This window comes from Delphinapterus leucas, chromosome 6, assembly GCF_059928025.1.
Source record: "Delphinapterus leucas isolate spDelLeu-1000000601 "Yukka" chromosome 6, BTC_Dleu_Yukka2, whole genome shotgun sequence".
In the NCBI taxonomy this organism is placed as follows: domain Eukaryota; kingdom Metazoa; phylum Chordata; class Mammalia; order Artiodactyla; family Monodontidae; genus Delphinapterus; species Delphinapterus leucas.
This window is the reverse complement of record NC_143134.1, coordinates 102051073-102073285: the sequence shown is the minus strand read 5'-3', so window position 1 is coordinate 102073285 and position 22213 is coordinate 102051073. Positions and strand designations below refer to the sequence as shown.

The window sequence follows — 22213 nt, the reverse complement described above, 5'->3', positions numbered from 1 at the left end:
TCTACATTGGTCCTGGACATTTGGAAGGTCCTTGAAGAGGAGATGTCAGCTGAGGGTGGTTTGGATGGCCAGTGGAGATCTGTACCTCCACTTCCTACAGCTCAAATACTTATTGTCATCTCCCATGTAAATGTACCAACTAATAGGCCCAGAAGCTGGGATGTAAGTTGGGCTGAAGACACAGCAGAAGCAAAGCAAATTTTGTATTGTGCTCCTGGTACCCCGTAAGGCTTCTTCTCTGCCCCACTATTCTTATTCTCTACGGGAAGGTTGCTGCATTCAAGCCAGCCCATCCTCCCTCTGTCTAGGACTGTCTTTAGAATGTGTCCCTTCTCTATATCCTTACCCATGGACTGTGTTCCTCAACCTTGTAGAAACTTTGCACAAGAGGTTCAAAACCTGTTTTCCTTCCCCTCCTCTCTGTTTGAAAGAGCAGACAGAAGGAAGCCAGGGAGCAGTTTCACCATCCCAGCCAATCACACCTAGATGAGCTGCATCCAGAGTGCCTCCACCTGAAAACTCATGCTCCGCCCTCTTACCCCAACAGCATTCCACTACTTTCCAGCCTCCTGGCTCTCATTCCAGCTCAACAACTTGCCCATTTCCACTTCCAGCTTCCCTCCTGGCTTCACAGTGCCAGCTAACAATCCCCAATCGCCTTCCACAATCCCCAGTCCTGCCAACACATGACACCAAGCACGACTAATTAGTGCTCACGACAGCTTTAATTATAACTACTTTTGAGTGCCTACCATGTGCCAAGCACTCTCCTAATCACTTTACAAGCACTCTACTTAATCCTCAAAACACCACCGCCAGGAGTTAGGGACCATCATGATTCTCATTTTACAGAAAGGAAAACTGAGGCACCGGGAGGTCAACGCCTGCTCAGGGTCACAACTGCGTCACTCTGGCGGGACTTTCAACACGCATTAGCTGTCTGCTTCGCAGGATCCCAGCCACTTCCCGGCCGTCACTACCGCACTAAAATGCTGTGTCACGCTGGAGCAGCAGGTTCCCCGTTAAAGTGAAAAAAACAGGAAGGAGGGAAGAGAAGAGAACCTTCGCGATAAACTCCGGTAAGGAGGCGGAGGTGCACAAGCAGAAACACTTCCTGGTGATCGTTACTCAGCATTTTGTGGGGTTCGCGGGCCTGGCGGGCAGGGGTGCGACGGGTCTTTCCGAGAAATCGTAGGTGGCCTCTTCTCGAGCCTGGGTGCGTCCGATTAAGGCCTGGCTGGCCCCTTCCCAGGTGACCTTGTAGCTCATTGGGTGGCCTCCGCCCGCCATGCATAGTGCAGGCGCCCTTTACGTCACGCATCCCCACTCCCAGGTGGGGTACAGGTGGGAGGCGCCGAAGGTCTCCAGCCCAGAGGACTCCCAGGAGCTCCGCCCCGCGCCCGCCCCAGCCCTGCCCCTCCGGCCCCGCCCCTGCCGGCGGTCCCGCCCCCGTCCGGCCGCATCCGGGAGGCGGGGCGTAGCCCAGACGCCTAGGCGGGCCCGGGAGGCCCCAGCGGGCGCGCCCCCGCCACACTTACGCCGCGCGCGCCCGCCCGCCCCGCCCACCGTTGCTATAAAGGGAAAGCGGGCTGCGCGCTCTCCACGCTTCGTCCGGCGCCTTGGATCCGCTTCTGTGTATTCCAGTGTAAGGTCGCTAGTCGGACAGCAGCAGCCAAGATGGTGAAGCAGATTGAGAACAAGGTAAGCGTTCTGGGGCCGGCCAGGGCGCGGCGCGCAGCGCCGGCAGGTGGGGTAGGCGGTGGGCCGGAGGTGGGCAGGCCGCCCCTTCGCATCCCTGGAGGAAGGGGACGCGGCGACTCGGCCTGGGACTGCGAGGAGCCCGGGCCTGGGCGCTCCCGGGGCGGTGGAGCGTGCCCTGGAGGGCTAGGTCCGGGTAACCTATGCGCCCGGGGGATGCACGCGCGTGGGGAGCGCCCTGGAGTCCTCCATTGCGCCTCCGCCCCCTCCCCACCCCAGCTGGGAAACCGCGATTGGGTGAAGGATGGAGGGAGTCTGCCTTTGGCCCCCATTTGTATCCGAACATGGGCCCGGGCAAGGAGGTGGAGGGCTCCTTGGAGAAAGCCGGGGCTTGCTGGCTGCCACTCTCCCCGGGGAGCGGCGTGATCCACCCGCGCTGGGTGCAGTGAGCTCCCTGGGGAGTGGATTTAGGCCGGACACCCCCGGCTGCCTCCAGCACTGCTCGGCCGCAGAGCTGACGCGTGTTGCATCCGCGCGAAGGGAGCGGTTCCGGGCTGGAGACACCCCCCGAACCCTTTCGCTTGTACAAGTCCGGCCCTAGGGGCCCAGGTGGCGTCAAGGAGGTGAAGTCCGGGCCGCGCCCTCGGGACTCCTCCTCCTGCGGCGCAGGGCGTGTTTCCGGCAGCTCTGGCTTTGGAATGACTCAGTCCGCAAGGCTGGGCCCAGGGACCTTCACTGCCCTACCCATCTGTGATTCAGCCATGGTGAATTTCGTGGTCGGTGGGTTTCGCTAGAGCCAGGAGTGCCCCTGAGAGCGGCCGCGCCCCGTTGTGTGCTCGTCGGCTTTCTGGTACCCAGACGGCGGTTCTGTCCTTTTAGGAATGCTCAAGACAAAAAGTGTTCCATGTCGAGAGTTATTGCAAACTTAATACCTTCCTGCTTGGAAAACTCAGAGCCTAACAGTGTCTGGTGTACTGTGGCCCCTCAAGGAGTGGATGTTAAATGCTGAGGCACAAAACTGAGTGGGAGAAAACTGATGTTGCTCAAACAGTGGGACGAAACCGTTTACCCTGCGATACCGCCCACCCCAGTAAAGCAGGGGAAAGGCGGGTCGAGTGCCCCGACCTGGTTTAGGTGCTGGGGTTAGCTTTGGAAATGGAAGTTTGTCTGTTAATGGTTCCTTATCTTTTTGTTCCTTTTACAACCAGAAAACATAAAGATCGTTGTAGAAAGTTTGGGAAGAGAGATCTATTTCCTAGACGCAACCACAAAATAGTTGAGGTTGTTTTTATTTCCGAGCTGTGTGTTTGTCGTCTAATTTAGCCTGAACACTTTCCGTGTAATTAGAAGCTTTTTGCGATCATTTCAATATCTGAAGACATTGCTGGACATTTGGGCAGTTTTAAACGCTTCAGTGAATGTTTCTGTTCATAAGGCTTTATACAGAGTTCAGGCTGTTTCCTCAGGTTAGGGTCTTGAGTGCAGGGTCAAGGGATGTGAACCTTTTATGACTTATTAACAACCTTTTCATTGGTTGAAAAGAGAGTGCCTTGGGCTTCCCTGGTGGCGCAGTGGTTGAGAATCCGCCTGCCAGTGCAGGAGACATGGGTTCGAGCCCTGGTCCGAGAAGATCCCACATGCCACAGAGCAACTAAGCCCGTGTGCCACAACTACTGAAGCCAGCACGCCTAGAGCCCACGCTCTGCAACAAGAGAAGCCACCGCAGTGAGAAGCCTGTGCACCACAACGAAGAGGTGCCCCCGCTCGCTGCAACTAGAGAGAAGCCCATGTGCAGCAACGAAGACCCAATGCAGCCAAAAATAAATAAATTTATTTAAAAAAAGAAGAAAAGAGCCTTAATATTGAGTTTTTTCCACATATTTTTATTCAGTGTCTACTGAGTGACAAACAACAGTCTATGAGGGGAGGAGCGGGTGGTCTTCTGCAGAGTCTGGTGACCTCATCAGTAGAACATCTGAAAACCTATGAAAGGAGTGAGAAATCTTTGGTCTATATGAATTGTTTCAGAATCCAAACACTACAAGCAGAAAGTTGGTTCCTGGAGCACATTTCAGTCTTTCCCTACTTTAGTTCTCCTAATTGTGGCACCCTCCTCCCCTCATCAATACCAAGAGGTACAAGGGTAACAGGAAATTCATTACCCAGAAAAGCACCATGGCCTGGGGCCCAAAGTCCCTGATAATTAGTTGATGTTCAAAACTATGATCCAGAGTCAATCAAAAGCTAAGCTAATGTTTCTTGTAAATTTTGAGTACACTTTAGCTTTTCATCCTGATGGACTTCGTGCCGTGGGCCATCCAAGACAACTCTGAGGTTTTGGTAGTTTAGAGCCACTGGGATCCATTTCAGCTCCAAGTGTGTTAATGGACTATAAAAGTGAAGAGGAAGAAATCAAGTTTTTTGAAGAATGGCCACTGCCATTTCTTTTCTTCTTTTTTTCTAATAGTATTTTATTCATTTTTAAAAATTTTTTAGATTTAATTTTATTTATTTTTTTATACAGCAGGTTCTTTTTTTTTTTTTGCGGTACACAGGCCTCTCACTGCCGTGGCCTCTCCCATTGCGGAGCACGGACTCCGGACACGCAGGCCCAGCGGCCATGGCTCACGGGCCCAGCCGCCCTGCGGCACGTGGGATTCTCCTGGACTGGGGCACAAACCTGTGTCCCCTGCATCGGCAGGCGGACTCTCAACCACTGCGCCACCCAGGAAGCCCCAACAGGTTCTTATTAGTCATCAGTTTTATACACATCAGTGTGTACATGTTAATTCCAGTCGCCCAATTCAGCACACCACAATCCCCATCCCCCTGCGGTTTCCCCCCCTTGGTGTCCATACATTTGTTCCCTACATCTGTGTCTCAACTTCTGCCCTGCAAACCGGTTCATCTGTACCATTTTTCTAGGTTCCACATACATGCGTTAATGTACGATATTTGTTTTTCTCTTTCTGACTTACTTCACTCTGTATGACAGTCTCTAGATCCATCCATGTCTCAACAAATGACTCAATTTCGATGGGCATTTAGGTTGCTTCCATGACCTGGCTATTGTAAATAGTGCTGCAATGAACATTGGGGTGCATGTGTCTTTCTGAATTATGGTTTTCTCTGGGTATATGCCCAGTAGTGGGATTGCTGGATCCTATGGTAATTCTATTTTTAGTTTCTTAGGAACCTCCATACTGTTCTCCATAGTGGCTGTATCAGTTTACATTCCCACCAACAGTGCAAGGGGTTCCCTTTTCTCCACACCCTCTCCAGCATTTGTTGTTTGTAGATTTTCTGATGATGCCCATTCTAACTGGTGTGAGGTGATACCTCATTGTAGTTTTGATTTGCATTTCTCTAATAATTAGTGATGTTGAGCAGCTTTTTATGTGCTTCTTGGCCATCTGTATGTCTTCTTTGGAGAAATGTCTGTTTACGTCTTTTGCCCATTTTTGGATTGGGTTGTTTGTTTCTTTAATATTGAGCTGCATGAGCTGTTTATATATTTTGGAGATTAATCCTTTGTCCATTGATTCCTTTGCAAATACTTTCTCCCATTCTGAGGGCTGTCTTTTCGTCTTGTTTATGGTTTCCTTTGCTGTGCAAAAGCTTTGAAGTTTCATTAGGTCCCATTTGTTGATTTTTGTTTTTATTCCCATTACGCTAGGAGGTGGATCAAAAAACATCTTGCTGTGATTTATGTCAAAGAGTGTTCTTCCTATGTTTTCCTCTAAGAGTTTTCTAGTGTCCAGTCTTACATTTAGATCTCGAATCCATTTTGAGTTTATTTTTGTGTATGGTGTTAGGGAGTGTTCTAATTTCCTTCTTTTACATGTAGCTGTCCAGTTTTCCCAGCACCACTTATTGAAGAGACTGTCTTTTCTCCATTGTATATCCTTGCCTCCTTTGTCATAGATTAGTTGACCATAGGTGAATGGGTTTATCTCTGGGCTTTCTATCTTGTTCCATTGATCTATGTTCCTGTTTTTGTGTCAGTACCATATTGCCTTGATTACTGTAGCTTTGTAGTATAGTCTGAAGTCAGGAGTCTGATTCCTTCAGCTCCGTTTTTTTCCCTCAAGACTGCTTTGGCTATTCGGGGTCTTTTGTGTCTCCATACAAATTTTAAGATTTTTTGTTCTAGTTCTGTAAAAAATGCCATTGGTAATTTGATAGGGATTGCATTCAATCTGTAGATTGCTTTGGGCAGTATCGTCATTTTCACAGTGTTGATTCTTCCAATCCAAGAACATGGTATATCTCTCCATTTCTTGGTATCATCTTTAATTTCTTTCATCAGTGTCTTATAGTTTTCTGCATACAGGTCTTTTGTCTCCTTAGGTAGGTTTATTCCTAGGTATTTTATTCTTTTTGTTGCAGTGGGAAATGGGAGTGTTTCCTTAATTTCTCTATTAGATTTTTCATCATTAGTGTATAGGAATGCAAGGGATTTCTGTGCATTAATTTTGTATCCTGCAACTTTACCAAATTCATTAGCTCTAGTGGTTTTCTGGTGGCATTTTTAGAATTCTCTCTCTATATAGTATCATTTCATCTGCAAATAGTGACAGTTTTACTTCTTCTTTTCCAATTTGTATTCCTTTTATTTCTTTTTCTTCTCTGATGGCTGTGGCTAAAACTTCCAAAACTATGTTGAATAATAGTGGTGAGAGTGGACATCCTTGTGTTGTTCCTGATCTTAGAGGAAATGTTTTTAGTTTTTCACCATTGAGAATGATGTTTGCTGTGGGTTTGTCGTATATGGCCTTTATTATGTTGAGGTAGGTTCCCTCTATGCCCACTTTCTGGAGAGTTTTTATCATAAATGGGTGTTGAATTTTGTCAAAAGCTTTTTCTGCATCTATTGAGATGATCATATGGTTTTTCTTCTTCAATTTGTTAATATGGTGTATCGAATTGATTGATTTGCATATATTGAAGAATCCTTGCATCCCTGGGATAAATCTCACTTGATCATGGTGTATGATCCTTTTAATGTGTTGTTGGATTCTGTTTGCTAGTATTTTGTTGAGGATTTTTGCATCTACATTCATCAGTGATATTGGTCTGTAATTTTCTTTTTTTGTAGTATCTTTGTCTGGTTTTGGTATCAGGGTGATGATGGCCTCATAGAATAAGTTTGGGAGTGTTCCTTCCTCTGCAATTTTTGGAAGAATTTGAGAAGGATGGGTGTTAGCTCTTCTCTAAATATTTGATAGAATTCACCCGTGAAGCCATCTGGTCGTGGACTTTTGTTTGTTGGAAGATTTTTAATCACAGTTTCAATTTCATTACTTGTGATTGGTTTGTTCATATTTTCTGTTTCTTCCTGGTTCAGTCTTGGAAGGTTATACCTTTCTAAGAATGTGTCCATTTCTTCCAGGTTGGCCATTTTATTGGCATAGAGTTGCTTGTAGTAGTCTCTTAGGATGCTTTGTGTTTCTGTGGTGTCTGTTGTAACTTCTTTTTCCTTTCTAATTTTATTGATTTGAGTCCTCTCCCTCTTTTTCTTGATGAGTCTGGCTAATGGTTTGTCAATTTTGTTTATCTTCTCAAGAACCAGCTTTTAGTTTTATTGATCCTTGCTATTGTTTTCTTTGTTTCTATTTCATTTATTTCTGTTCTGATCTTTATGGTTTCTTTCCTTCTGCTGACTTTGGGTTTTGTTTGTTCTTTCTCTAGTTCCTTCAGGTGTAAGGTTAGATTGTTTGAGATTTTTCTTGTTTCTTTAGGTAGGCTTGTATAGCTATAAACTTCCCTCTTAGAACTGCTCTTGCTGCATCCCATAGGTTTTGGATCGTCGTGTTTTCATTGTCATTTGTCTCTAGGTATTTTTTTATTTCCTCTTTGATTTCTTTAGTGATCTCTTGGTTATTTAGTAACGTAGTGTTTAGCCTCCATGTGTTTGTGTTTTTTACGTTTTTTTCCCCTGTAATTCATTTCTAATCTCATAGTGTTGTGGTCAGAAAAGATGCTTGATATGATTTCAGTTTTCTTAAATTTACTGAGGCTTGATTTGTGACCCAAGGTGTGATCTGTCCTGGAGAATGTTCTATGCGCACTTGAGAAAAAAGTGTAATCTGCTGTTTTTGGATGGAATGTCCTATAAATATCAATTAAATCTATCTGGTCTATTGTGTCATTTAAAGCTTCTGTTTCCTTATTTATTTTCATTTTGGATGATCAGTCCATTGGTGTAAGTGAGGTGTTAAAGTCCCCCACTATTATTGTGTTAATGTCAATTTCCCCTTTTATGGCTGTTAGCAGTTGCCTTATGTATTGAGGTGCTCCTATGTTGGGTGCATATATATTTGTAATTTTTATATCTTCTTTTTGGATTGATCCCTTGATCATTATGTAGTGTCCTTCCTTGTCTCTTGTAACATTCCTTACTTTAAAGTTTATTTTATCTGATATGAGTATAGCTACTCCAGCTTTCTTTTGATTTCCATTTTCATGGAATATCTTTTTCCATCCCCTCACTTTCAGTCTCTGTATGTGTCCCTAGGTCTGAAGTGGGTCTCTTGTAGACAGCATATATAGGTCTTGTTTTTGTATCCATTCAGCAAGCCTATGTCTTTTGGCTGGAGCATTTAATCCATTCACGTTTAAGGTAATTATTGATATATATGTTCCTATGACCATTTTCTTAATTGTTTTGGGTTTTTGTAGGTCCTTTTCTTCTCCTGTGTTTCCCACTTAGAGAAGTTCCTTTAGCATTTGCTGTAGAGCTGGTTTGGTGGTGCTGAATTCTCTTAGCTTTTGCTTGTCTGTAAAGCTTTTGATTTCTCCATCGAATCTGAATGAGATCCTTGCTGGGTAGAGTAATCTTGGTTGAAGGTTCTTCCCTTTCATCTCTTTAAGTATATCATGCCACTCCCTTCTGGCTTGTAGAGTTTCTGCTGAGAAATCAGCTGTTAACCTTATGGGAGTTCCCTTGTATGTTATTTATCGTTTTTCCCTTGCTGCTTTCAATAAGTTTTCTTTGTCTTTAATTTTTGCCCATTTGATTACTATGTGTCTCGGCATGTTTCTCCTTGGGTTTATCCTGTATGGGACTTGCTGCGCTTCCTGGACTTGGATGGCTATTTCCTTTCCCATGTTAGGGAAGTTTTTGACTATAATCTCTTCAAATATTTTCTCTGGTCCTTTCTCTCTCTCTTCTCCTTCTGGGACCCCTATAATGCGAATGTTGTTGCGTTTAATGTTGTCCCAGAGGTCTCTTAGGCTGTCTTCATTTCTTTTCATTCTTTTTTCTTTATTCTGTTCCGCAGCAGTGAATTCCACCATTCTCTCTTCGAGATCACTTATTCGTTTTTCTGCCTCAGTTATTCTGCTATTGACTCCTTCTAGTGTAGTTTTCATTTCAGTTATTGTATTGTTCATCTCTGTTTGTTTGTTCTTTAATTTGTCTAGGTCTTTGTTAAACATTTCTTGCATCTTCTCGATCTTTGCCTCCATTCTTTTTCCGAGGTCCTGGATCATCTTCACTATCATCATTCTGAATTCTTTTTCTGGAAGGTTGCCTATCTCCACTTCATTTAGTTGTTTTTCTGGGGTGTTATCTTGTTCCTTCATATGGTACATAGCCCTCTGCCTTTTCATTTTGTCTGTCTTTCTGTGAATGTGGTTTTTGTTCCACAGGCTGCAGGATTGTTACTCATTTTATATATACGTATTTTTAATTTATTTATTCGTTTTGTCTCTTGGGTCTTTGTTGCTGTGCGCAGGCTTTCTCTAGTTGTGTTGAGCAGTGGCTACTCTTCGTTGTGGTGCATGGGCTTCTCATTGCATCGGCTTCTCTTGTTGCAGAGCACGGGCTCTAGGCGTGCAGGCTTCAGTAGTTGTGGCACTCGGGCTCAGTAGTTGTGGCTCACGGGCTCTAGAGTGCAAGCTCAGTAGTTGTGGCGCACAGGCTTATTTGCTCCTCGGCACGTGGGATCTTCCCGGACCAGGGCTTGAACCCATGTACCCTACATTGGCAGGCGGATTCCTAACCACTGCGCCACCTGGGATGTCCCTGCTGCCTTTTCTTGAACTCCCAACTTTAACACACAGGCACTTTGCTGAATGCTTTTTTACAAACCACTCTTATGCCTGTTGATTACCTTTGGAATGGGTGTGTTTAGGAAAAGAGATGCTAGGTGCTGCTCTTATTTATCTGCCCCAAATACATTGTTTTGTTTTCAGAATGTTTGTGTTAGTGATGGTAGTTTCCTCACTGGTAGTTTCTGGGAGCTAGAGATTATGGTTGGCTTCTTAGTCACATAGTATTCAATCATTTTCACACTGATGTCTGTTGTAGGTAAACTTTAGTGTCCAGAGAATAGAACTTGTCATGAAGTTCTACATATACCTGGCTCTGTGACTTATGTTCAGTGAAGCCAAAAGTTATTGCTGAAAAATATTCTAGGTTGAGAGTAACCTCACCTGTATTTACTGAGGGCCAACCATGTTTACAAAACCATGGATTCATCTGACCAGACGTTGTCAATCTTTACTTCCCTGTCTTACCTGGATCTTGCAGTAAAGAATGGCTGGTTTGACCTAAAAAAGTCACATTAGGGAAGGCTTTGAAGGAAATTCATCTGGAAAAAAATCGGTGATGGTTTGGGAAAACAATTTCTGTACTTCTTACTCTCTGTGTGCACCCTCCACTACACACATACACCTCCCCACGCCCAAAGGTGTGGTGTGTTTATTTGTATGCAGGTTTGTACCTGCATAACTGAAACGGGTACAGAAGTCATGACCTACCCGTTCCAGGAAACACCATTTGTGAATTGTTTTCCCCAATAAACATGAGGCAGAAATTAGAAATCTAGAGCAGTAACTTCAGAGGAATTCACTTTAGTTTTTTTTTCGTTAACGGTGCATTATTTACTTTCTTCTTTACTTGGACCAAATCTGATCTGATTCTTAGCTTTCAAAGGAGGGGGGTGGTGGTGCTGGTTTTTAATTAAACCAATGTGACTGGCATTTTTCCCTGTGAAGAAAACCGAGACTTCAGATATAGACGTTTGTGTTTTGATTTCTCTTCATGGCCTTGGTTTGGGTCAGCACCAGCTGACTGACTGTGGTTAAAAAAGAGTCGTCCCTTGTTAACTAGAAGGTTAGGTTGCTACGGTTACAGTATCAAAACCATTGGTAAATTATTCAGGGAGGTTGGTGGTAAGGGATTTCTTGATCATTTCTACTGGTGGAATTTTATTCAACAAGCATGGCTTACGAAAAATAACAAAGAAAATTCCCTTCATAAGGGACTAAAACTTTCATTTGGTCAACAATGAAGGCAGAAATCAACGATAGTATGTATGATCTCAATTCTGGAAACTCCACTAAAAAGAGTATAGGGACATATGCTTAATGTCAACAGTGGGTGTAAGGGTGTGGAGAAGGTTCTTTTCCTTGATATTTATTTTTTTGACCTTTTGGATGTTCTACCATAGACAATATTAGCTTAATCAAAAAGTCTTAGTTTTTAAAATAACTTGTGGTGTTTTAGTTGCAAGATTCTGTGCCTTTGTGACTTATTCAATTGAAGTGTGATTCCTTGGGTCAATCAGTGAGCATTTAGTGAATGTCTACCATATATTAGATTTGATGTGGAAACTTTTTTTTATAAATTTATTTTATGTATTTATATTTTTTTGGCTGCGTTGTGTCTTCGTTGCTGCTCGCCGGCTTTCTCTAGTTGTGGCCAGCGGGGGCTACTCTTCATTGCGGTGTGCGGGCTTCTCATTGCGGTGGCTTCTCGTGTTGCAGAGCATGGGCTCTGCGCGCATGGGCTTCAGTAGTTGTGGCATGCAGGCTCAGTAGTTGTGGCGCACAGGCTTAGTTGCTCCACAGCATGTGGGATCTTCCCAGACCAGGGCTCGAACCCGTGTCCCCTGCATTGGCAGGTGGATTCTTAACCACTGCGCCACCAGGGAAGTCCAGATGTGGAAACATTTTTAATACAAATGTCTTTATTTTCCTTTCATTTAGCTTGGATGTGGATTAACCAATTAATATTTTATATTTATGAAGACATGAATATTGATACACTGTATACATCATACTTGTTTCATCTTATCAAATAACATTACACCACAGTAGGATTTCTTCAAACAATTTATTTGCTTTGTTTTCCTTTTTTTATTAAAAAATAGGCCCTGAAAGCAGGACCTCCAAATTGTTTTGTGTCGCATTTTATCAGGGCTTTTGGAAATAAACGTAACTTAACATCTGCTTTTCTCTTTCCCTTAGTATGCTTTTCAGGAAGCCTTGAACAGTGCAGGAGAGAAACTCGTGGTAGTCGACTTCTCAGCCACGTGGTGTGGGCCTTGCAAAATGATCAAGCCTTTCTTTCATGTAAGTATTTATTAGCCAACTTCTGCTTTTGTAAACTATTTGTGTGTCTGGGGTTGGTGGTCACAAAGCTAGGAAAGAAGGACAGTTAGAGGTTTTGTTGTTGTCGGATCTTTGGTCTAAAAATCATAGCATAACAGTTTAGGTTTGACACATACAGCCTATTGAAGACAACTTTCAGAAGTTAATTTGGTTGGCATAAGTGGTTTTGTTTTTCTTCATAGTGAAACATGGGCCCTATTTGAAGTTCAGGAATCAGAGTTGATGTTTCAAGTTATTTTATACCAAGGAGAATCTGATTCAGGGAAAATGTCTTTTATGCTTACCTGTCCCTAAATATTGGGATCTTTAGTCCCTACTTTTAAGTTTCCATTTAAGAATCTTGAGTGTGTTGGCTGCCATTACCCACTGCTAAATCTTTGTGGATTTTTTTTTCTAATTTTCTAGTCTCTCTCTGAAAAGTATTCCAACGTAGTGTTCCTCGAAGTAGATGTGGATGACTGTCAGGTATGTAGCTGGAAATTTGGAATAATGGTGAGCTTTTTGCATTGGCCTTTTTCTCTGAATTACACATTGCTTGTTCTCATAAATAAGTAAAACACTAGAATTACAACCCTAGTTAAAAAGTTTATTTCAAAAGAACGGGTAATTGTGCCAATTATGAGCTTAATCCTAGATGTCAGGAGCTAAGTACATCACATCCTAAAATAAAATGGTTAAGGCATCTGTTACCCATCTTTACTTAGTCACCTGTCATTCTAAAAGCCCAAGTAATCTACCTAACATTCTGAGATGCTCGACAAACAGAAATTGAAGAGACCAAACACCAAGATGCCTGATTAGACAGCTGAGAGAAGAATTGGGGGGAACATTTCAAGATTGGTTTAATTTAACAAATGCTCGTTTAGCACTTGGGACCAGGCGCACTGTTCTTTGTGCGTAACAAGTATGGATTCATTTAATCCTTTGTCCTGTCATCATGCCCAGGTTGACCGTGGAGTTACAGTTAGTAAGTAGCAGAGCAGGGATTTAAACGTGTGTGGGCAGGTTTGCTTAGCCCCAGCAGGGCAGGAGTGGGTTAGGGTATGAAGTGGCAACAAAGGTGCTAGACCTGGCTTCCAGTCCTGGCCCAGTGACTTCTGCTCTAGGCTCATTCTCATATCCCTTGAACCTTGGTTCTTCTATGACCAGATCTTAATACCTGCCCCCACCAACCTTGTAAGGTTGATTATTCATCGAGCAAACATGGAAATCCTGCAAAAGGTCCAGAAGGGTCTATAAAAAGGGTGGGGCCGGGGGTGGGGGAACATATGGCAGTATTTTCTAAGCCTGTGGGCACCTCCCAGTACCACACTGCTTATTCCCAGCACATTTCTCATCTTTCTTTCTTGCCGGACAAGCTCCTTGACTTAAGCTTCACATCCTCTCCAGGAATTCTCCTCTAGTTTACTCCCTTTTATGCCCAGACTAGGTTTGTTCCCTTCCTCTGTGTCCCCCTGGTGTCCTCTGCCCCTCTTTTTCGTGGATTGATGGTTGTCCAGCGGGAGGATCGTGTCCCTTATTAGCTCTGTGGGCTTGGTGAAGTTATCTATCCTGTGCCTCAGGTTGAGCCTCTGTTAAATGGCAGTGTTAATCCAGCATCGTAAGGCACTTGTCGGGATCATGTGAGATAAGACGTGTGAAGTGCTTAGAGCAGTGCCTGGCGCACGACAGGCATTCAGTAAGCTTAGCGATTACTATAATGATCTTTGTGTCTGTCCTTCGTTAGTCTGTCAGTTTCTTGGGATCAGGGACCCTGTCTTATTCGCCTTTGTTTCCTCTTTATCAGCACACCTGTCTGACCTGTGGTAGGTGAAGAATGAATGAATTGGTATGGTTGTCAAGTAAAGTTATTCTGATGTGTCCTGGGTTTTTGTTTTTTGCGGTACGCGGGCCTCTCACTGTTGTGGCCCCTCCCGTTGCGGAGCACAGGCTCCGGACGCGCAGGCTCAGCGGCCATGGCTCACGGGCCCAGCCACTCCGCGGCATGTGGGATCTTCCCGGACTGGGGCACGAACCCATGTGCCCTGCATCGGCAGGCGGACTCCCAACCAACCACTGCACCACCAGGGAAGCCCTGGGTTTTTGTTTTAAGTAAGAGTAGACAGCATGTGTTTGTGAAAAAACTCTTGCTCCCTATTTTAACCTAACTTATTTTTTTAAATCTCATCACCTTAGCCAGGGGAAAATGGCACCTGGAAGGGACTAAAGAAACTGGTACTGACCCTATCAGACAACAAGTGAATACATTTTTATTTGGAAGTACTAACATATGCTAGAGGCTGCACTAAGCCCTCTGCCTACATTGTATCATTTCATCCAGGCAGTAACCATGAGAACTATTTTTATCAGCATCCCCCCTGAACAGATAATGGGACTGCAACACAGAAGGGTAAAAGGCCGATTGAGGGCTTCCCTGGTGGCGCAGTGGTTGAGAGTCCGCCTGCCCATGCAGGGGACACAGGTTCGTGCCCTGATCCGGGAAGATCCCACATGCCGCGGAGCCTGCGCATCCGGAGCCTGAGCTCTGCAACGGGAGAGGCCACAACAGTGAGAGGCCCGCGTACAGCCAAAAAAAAAGGTCAATTGAGGCAGAGCCTGTGGATTTGGCCCCTGTACGGGGCTGGATCCAAGACCAATGCTTTCTGCCTCAATCCAAAACCTTTGGGAAGTAGGTGTGCAGAGCAGGCCCAGACTTCAATATGACAGCCCCTCCTTTAGACATGGTTGTCATCCTTATCATCACCCTGAAAGTATGTAGACCTCTAGACCCTGAAGTGACCGTCTCATAAGTTGGGGACCTTTCACTTTGAGCAACACATGATTTTGTGTGTGGGGGGTGGGTTTTAATACTCTTAATGACAACTATTACACCATCTAAATAGCCTTATCAACCTTTTGCAGCATTAAAAATTGAATTCCAGAACCCTTTGGTCACCCCATACACATAGCAATAGTCTGTCAGTTCCTACTTACCTGGCCATTCAGCAGAGTTAGCAAGGCAGGTGATTGAAACAAAAAGGAGTTCATTATCAATCCATGAGTTGTTTTTCCCCCATGGAATTTATGAATTACGTGAGTGGATCTTCTTTTTGTTGATTTGGAACACTGTAGGTAAAACCATCCCGATTTTGGCTCGAAAAGAATCAGATGAGGGATAAAAATGACATCAATTCATTATTTTGAGTATTAGATCATATCATTAAAATAGATGGAATATTTTAGGACTGAATTTGTTTTTATATTTTTAATGCAGATAATTCCTGTCCATGCAGACTCAGGGTACTTAATGTTTATAGTATCTTTGGGGCAAACAACACCTAGTTTTAATGGAAAAATCTCTGAACACTTGGGCTGGAAGAGATTATCTTTTAGGTGTAATAGATTCAAATGGACAGCTAGGAGGCATGGACATGTAATGTGGTACACACACAAAACAACTGTGTATGCATAGCGAAGTGTGAATACTACTTTTGAAAATGATAGACTGACCTTATTTCCTTAACAGCAGACTCTACTCCCAACTCTACAGAGTGTGATACTTATAAGCTCAAAAGAAACAAAGTAACTTAGGCCTGATAGTTTTGCACCCTTTTAGGATGCCATGTGTTTCCATTATCAGAACAGCCAGGAATGAGTTAATAACAGGTGACAACAGCAGATTTTAAAGTTATTTTGGCTATACAGAGTGCTGAGCTAGAAACCAATGAAACAAAAGTTAATAAGGTAAAATGTAGCCTCGTTACACTTACTAATAAAAACTAATAAAAATCTGAGATGGGCTAAAACTATAGGGATGGAGAACGGAGTGGGGGGGGGGTGGGCTAAGGGGGAGTGTTTGACCACAGAGAAGCTAGTGAGGAAGTTTTATGGGAGTGCGGGAAGAGTTCTGTATCCTGATTATGGCAGTGTTTCTATGACTACACAAGTTCCAGATTGTTTATTTTTTAAAAAATGGCAGGACCTGGCTCTGTCATTAGAGAGTGGCTAGCTTTCTGTTTTTAAATGAGGGAAGTGATAAACTTGAGATCAAGAATGTTTTTAAAACCTCAAAGGTAACTTACTTAATTTTTAAGTGTTCATGCCTTTCAAATCACTACAGGAGTGGGCAAATTGGTCCATAGAACAAGTAATAGAAAACAAAAGAAAAAAAGTAACAGAGGCAGTAGAGATCAAATATTAGTTATAGAACTACTAACCTTTACTGAGGTCCATAAAAGATTTTACTAGATGGGTATATACTGTCTTCCAGGATGTTGACTCGGTATTATTAAAATTCTAGTTAGTACTCTTAGATTCATCCAACATTTTTGGGAAATTGTTCATAACATTCTGAAATAATGTAGTCAGGAAAATCCTGGAAAGTATTTTGAAAAACTAATTAGGAGGGAAGTCATAGAGGATGGGAAAGGGCAGGCCCCATAAAGTACATTAGCAGCAATAATTAAAACCGTGTGGTGTTGTAACCAGAGTAGGTATGTAGATCCATGGACAAGGCTAAAAAGTCCAAAAAAGTAGAATCGAATCTATTAAACCATGTCTTAACAATTAAGCATTTGGGGTTAAGACGTTGCATCCCTACCTCATTCTTTACCCCCAGATACAATCTAGAAGAAGTCCAAACATAAAAATTCTAGAAAATACTGAACACGTAGAAGTGATGCACTGTCAATCACATTAACTGCCCCAGTTCTTATATTCTTAAGAATTTGATTAACTGTTTTTCTCTGTGGCCATTGCAGAAATGGGCCTGAACAGTTCACTCACAGAACTGGAGTCTCTTTCTAAATCCAACAGAGCACATGCTTTCAGTGACTGGCGTAGGGAAGGGCAGATGGACCCTGTTACATGCAGTCTTAAACTGGATGTCAAAAATCATGATGCGTACTGCTAAACTGACACATTCAAATTGGGAGGTGGTTTAATCATGTGTATCTAGAGCCGTAAAGCGAATATTTTCATTCCCTTAGCAACGCTTACTTTCATGGGTGGGGATTGAACCATAGTGTAGAGATGCTTAGGCAAAATCTGAGCCTTTTACATTATCGACCAGCAGATGAGTTAGAATGATCCATCCATACAGTGACAGCTTTCGGACCATAAAAAGGTGAGCTTATACTTATCTAGATAATTAAAATTGAAAATGATCTTCTTAAACCGAGCAACTTTAAGGCTTTTTGCCCTGGGACGCATCTGAATTTTTTCACAAGAATGTGCGTAACCTAAAAGCCCAGTGTGGTGGATTCAGTTATGGTACAGAATCCTGCGTCACCTTTAAAAAAAAAAAATCCCTTTCTTAATGAGAGAGAATTCTTAATGCTTTAAAAATTTACCATGTAAAGACTTGACTGCCATATTTTTTTTTTTTTTTTTTTTTTTTTGGCTGTGCTGGGTCTTTGTTACTGCGTGTGGGCTTTCTCTAGTTGCAGCGAGCGGGGGCTACTCTTTGTTGTGGTGCACGGGCTTCTCGTTGCAGTGGCTTCTCTTGTTGCGGAGCACGGGCTCAGTAGTTGTGGCGCACAGGCTTAGTTGCTCCACGGCATGTGGGATCTTCCCGGACCAGGGCTCGAACCCGTGTCCCCTGCATTGGCAGGCGGATTCTTAACCACTGCACCACCAGGGAAGCCCTTGACTGCAATTTTAAGACGTAAAACGTATGAACATGACTTACAAAACACTTCAAGTCTTTCTCAAAGCATTGACACCACTTCTGAGCATTTATCTTGTTTCTAGTTTTTTGTCGTATTTTATTGTAAGTTAGGCAGTTGTACCAATGCAGGAATGCTAAGCTCTGGCTAGGAGAGGTATAAGGCATCCAGAATCTGAGAACGGCAATTAGACTATCATTTCCATTGATTGGGACCCTGTATTTTCTGCTGATAAGGCTTTGGGATTAGCGTTTTCATCTGAAGGTTGTGATCAGTATCCAGGTCCTGTTGTCTTTGGATGTGGAGTATCTTTTTTGGTAGGTTCCAGTCTTTGTCGATGGTTGTTTAACAATGAGTTGTGATGTTGGTGTGCTCGAGAGAGGAGGTGAGCTCAAGGTCCTTGTACTCCTTCTTCCTTACTTATCTCCAGGTCCTGTTTTGCATGCTTTTTATATGTGATGCAGGTCAGTTGCACCCCCAGTACGTTTCTATGATTAGAAGTGGCGGAAAGGGTGGCTCACACTTTCCAGACCACAGCCCTTCCACTGTGGGTACTATAAAAACAAAACTAACACCCACCTCTTTTGAGGCTTCCGCCAGCTGCTTGCATGAAAGTTGGTATCCAACTGGTGGCTTCCAAGTGTCAGGAAGAGACAGGGAAGGGACTGCAGTAAACTGCTGCTCTCCAAGTGCTGGGAGGGGCCGGCCCAGTGTTCCCAAATCTTCAAGCAATTCAGAGATTTTTTTTTTTAAGCATTTACATGAACCAAGTAACATATCTAGACCAGCTTCAGCCCCCTAGACAACCAGTTTCCAACCTTTTAGCTAAACCAGTCCTTCGACCCTTCTAACTTGTCATCTTCTGGTTTCCCGATTACTCATCCTCAAGGTCCAGAACCTTGACATGTGCAGCTCATCGTCTTCCTGTCAACTCTCCACCCCATTTTCCATCCTGGATTCTCAGACTACAAGGGAATTTCTGGAATTGTAAATTGGTACAATTAAAATGTTATGATCTTCATTTGGATGGTCTTATCACAGGTTCTTGGGAATTTCCTTATGACTGTTGCTTTCAGTGAGCACTTAGTGCCTGGAATATAGTAGACATTCAGTACATACTAGCCGTTTTATTGCAGCCATTACTGCCCTTGTGCTTCTTGTTGCCCAGCATTTAAAGAAAAAGTAAAGGTTATCTGGAAGCAGCAGTGTCCACCACCCTTCCTGCCCAAACGGGCAACGGGACACATGCAATTTCATAAAGACGTAAAACCACACTTTTCTGCCCGTCAGAGGAACAGGTGAAGTTAGGCTGGTGTGCTACCATTGACTGGTGGCTCAATCTAGGAACTGCTCTTTTTTTTGGCGGGGGGCGGGGGGCAGGCATGCAGCCTGGCATATGGGATCTTAGTTCCCCAACCAGGGATCGAACCCATGCCCCCTACAGTGGAAGCTCGAAGTCTTAACCACTGGACTGCCAGGGAAGTCCTAGGACCACTCCATTTTTAATTCCCATGCCCCTTACTCCCAAATCCCCAACTGGAAGTCACCACAGTGTTTTTAGCTGACCTTCCTTCCTTTCCTGTGAAAGTTCTTTGGTTTCCGTGGTCTGCTTCTCAGAGTTCTGCCTCCGTGGTTGGTGTCCTCCACAGCTTTTGCTGCTTAGTTAGGGCTGTGTGGTTCTTTCTTCACTTCTCTCCTGATCCTCTTTGCAGTGCCAAGCTGATGTATTTGATCCCTAATGTACCTGTTCACTTGAAACTCTTGTCCAAACCAAACCCTTTTCATGGCATTCCCCCCACCAAACCTGGTGTGAACAAGGTGTTGAGAGGTAGGGGTTATAAGACAATAACAGAAAAACCAGTGTGGAGCTGTCCCTGTAGATCACCATGACTTTATTCTTGAACAAGTCCTTTGTAAATAAGTTGTTCCTCTCCCTAACTCTAAACTTTTGCCTTTATGATCATCATCTATGTACCTCACTCCAGTACAACTGGGAATAATTCGATTAAACAATTTGAGTCACTGTATAGTATCTGATTCTAGTATCTCTCAAAGATGAGAGTACGTATTAATTAGAATTTTAATTGAGAATATAACCAATTTGGCTTTTGTGCTGCCATTGTAGTCCTTGTTTAAGCATATAAAAATGGGCACTGAGTTCTGGGTACATAACAGGAAAAAGAATCTGGTTTTAGATCACAGGTACCAGAGCTCAGCACTCCTCATGGTCTTATTTTTAATCTTCTTTCTACACCTCCCTTCCCCCCAGGATGTTGCTTCAGAGTGTGAAGTCAAATGCATGCCAACCTTCCAGTTTTTTAAAAAGGGACAGAAGGTACGTACATCTGACCTTGAAGAAAACCAGCTGGGTAATTAATACGAAAGCATGATATATAAAAGAAGAAACTGAAGTGACTTACCCTTCACATTGGGAAGCACATCCCCGTTTTTTCCTTTTAAGAATATTTAAATATGTCATTCTTCAGTAAGTACATAATGTGACATCTCATTGATAATTGATCTTTGCTAAAACTAAAATCACAGGGATTTGGTGATTAATCCCTGTGATTGGTGCTTCATGTTTATATCACAGTGCATTTATCTTTGTTCAGAGGTATTTGTGTAAAAAAACTGAGTCTTGACTTTTGAGGGGTTTTTGTTTTTGTTTGTTTTTAACTTTAAAGTTAAAAATGTAAATGGATGTAAATTTTAAATAAGCTTATACTTCCTCTCCTCCCCAGGCCCATTCTGTGGTCATATCTGATATACAAAATAGGGATGCAATGCTACATCTAATGGCAATTCAATATTCTCTCAACAGGTGGGTGAATTTTCTGGAGCTAATAAGGAAAAACTTGAAGCCACCATTAATGAATTAATCTAATCATGTTTTCTGAAGACATGACCAGCCTTTGGCTGTTTAAAACTTGTAATTTTTTTTATTTACAAAAAGGAAGGATCAAGTATGAAGACTATATACCTAACTGCCATCTGATAAGTGATAATAAAATATTAACTGTACCCTTTTTAAAACTGTCTGGTGTTTTTGCATAGTTTTCAAAATAAATGAAAACTGGCCATTTGATGATATTTAATGTCCTAGTTATTTTCATATGTTCTTGATCACCTTTTTTTTTTAACCTTGTAGGCCACTGATGATTGAAGATTTTTCATGTACTTCTAGGAAAATCTTGTTGGAGGCAATGCACAGATAATAGAGTAATATGTTAAAATTCTGTTATTATTTTTGACCAAGTATTATTTTTTGTTCTAGCAAGCAGATCTCCTCTGCTCTCTGAATGGTCCTCATGACCAAAATTGATGTCTGCCCATGAAGGAATTGTTTATCTCTGGTTTCAGATTCCTGTCCCAAAGGTTACAGTGAGGTGCCAATTTTGCTAATGGTAAAGGAGTTCTATTATCTGTTAGGAATTCTTCATAGGTGGCTCACAAGGGAGTTCCCGCAAACATTACTGTGGGAATTTAATTCTCTCAAGTATCTAAGAAACTGGTTTTATAGGCCAGATAGAAGTTCCAACCTAAGCAGTAAAGAGTGTGGACGTTACTGTTAATTTCATTCAAAGAACACTGTTTCTTGTGTTCTAGACCCAAAGGGCTGGAGGAATGCTTGCAGAAATAGTTTTTAAATTTGTACAGTAAAAAATCAGAATTAAATCATATGCTCCTCGCCATCCTTACATTAATTTAATCTTTGCAACAATCCTATGAAGTAGGCACTGTAATCCCCACTTCCCAGTGAGGAAACCGGCAAAGAGGTTAAGTAATATCCCCAGCATCACACTAGTCAGTGGAGGATACGAGATTCAAACCAAGTGAGTCTGGAGCCTGAGTGCATGCTCAACTATTACACTGCTGCTCAGTGTAACAATGTAATAACTAGGTAAAATGATGGGCCCTTAGCTGGGTTTCTTTCCTCATCTGAAAATCAGGATACTGAACTTAGATGAACTTTAAAAATATTAATTGAATGCTTATTATGTGCCAGGCACTGTGCTAGGCTAGGGATATAGCTGTGAATAGGACACCCTTCTCATAGAGCTTACATTCTAGAAAGGGGGCAAATTAATGAATAACAGACTGTGGAATATACTATGAGGGCAAAACAAATGGACACAGTAATTGAGACTAATAGGGGGACCTGCTTGGGATGGAATGGTTCTGACAGGAGACTAAGCTAAGACCTGATGGTGAAAAAAGACTGGCCAGCAAAGAGCCAGGCACTCTACTTCCCAGCAGAGAGAACAGCATGCAGCAAGACCCTGAGTCAGAGAACTTGGTACATTATAGACCCAGCAGAGATGCATGAAATAGAGGCAGACGGTGGCAGCACCCAGTCATCCAAGGCTTGTTCTAGGTGCAAAGGGAAGACATTGAAAGGTAAGCCTGAGGTAACGTGCTTGGATATTAAGAGTTCATTTTGGCAGCTGTATTGAAAATGGGTTGGAGAA

General features: G+C 43.0%; 1 protein-coding gene across 3 annotated transcripts; it reads left to right on the top strand.

The window, feature by feature from the left end:
* The first annotated feature begins 1573 nt into the window (after positions 1-1573).
* On the top strand, positions 1574-20834 carry TXN (thioredoxin). 3 transcript variants are annotated; one of them, XM_089913573.1, is made up of 5 exons: positions 1574-1701; positions 11956-12060; positions 12505-12591; positions 20014-20079; positions 20566-20834. In XM_089913573.1, exons 1-5 carry the CDS (start codon positions 1678-1680, stop codon positions 20626-20628), a joined length of 345 nt encoding a protein of 114 aa, XP_089769699.1. In that variant the 5' UTR covers positions 1574-1677; the 3' UTR covers positions 20629-20834. The 3 variants fall into 3 exon arrangements, with proteins under 3 accessions (XP_089769699.1, XP_089769700.1, XP_022434791.1); XM_022579083.2 differs by having other exon boundaries at positions 1575-1701; positions 12505-12564; XM_089913574.1 differs by lacking the exons at positions 20014-20079; positions 20566-20834 and adding an exon at positions 18634-20007.
* The last annotated feature ends 1379 nt before the right edge of the window (positions 20835-22213 follow it).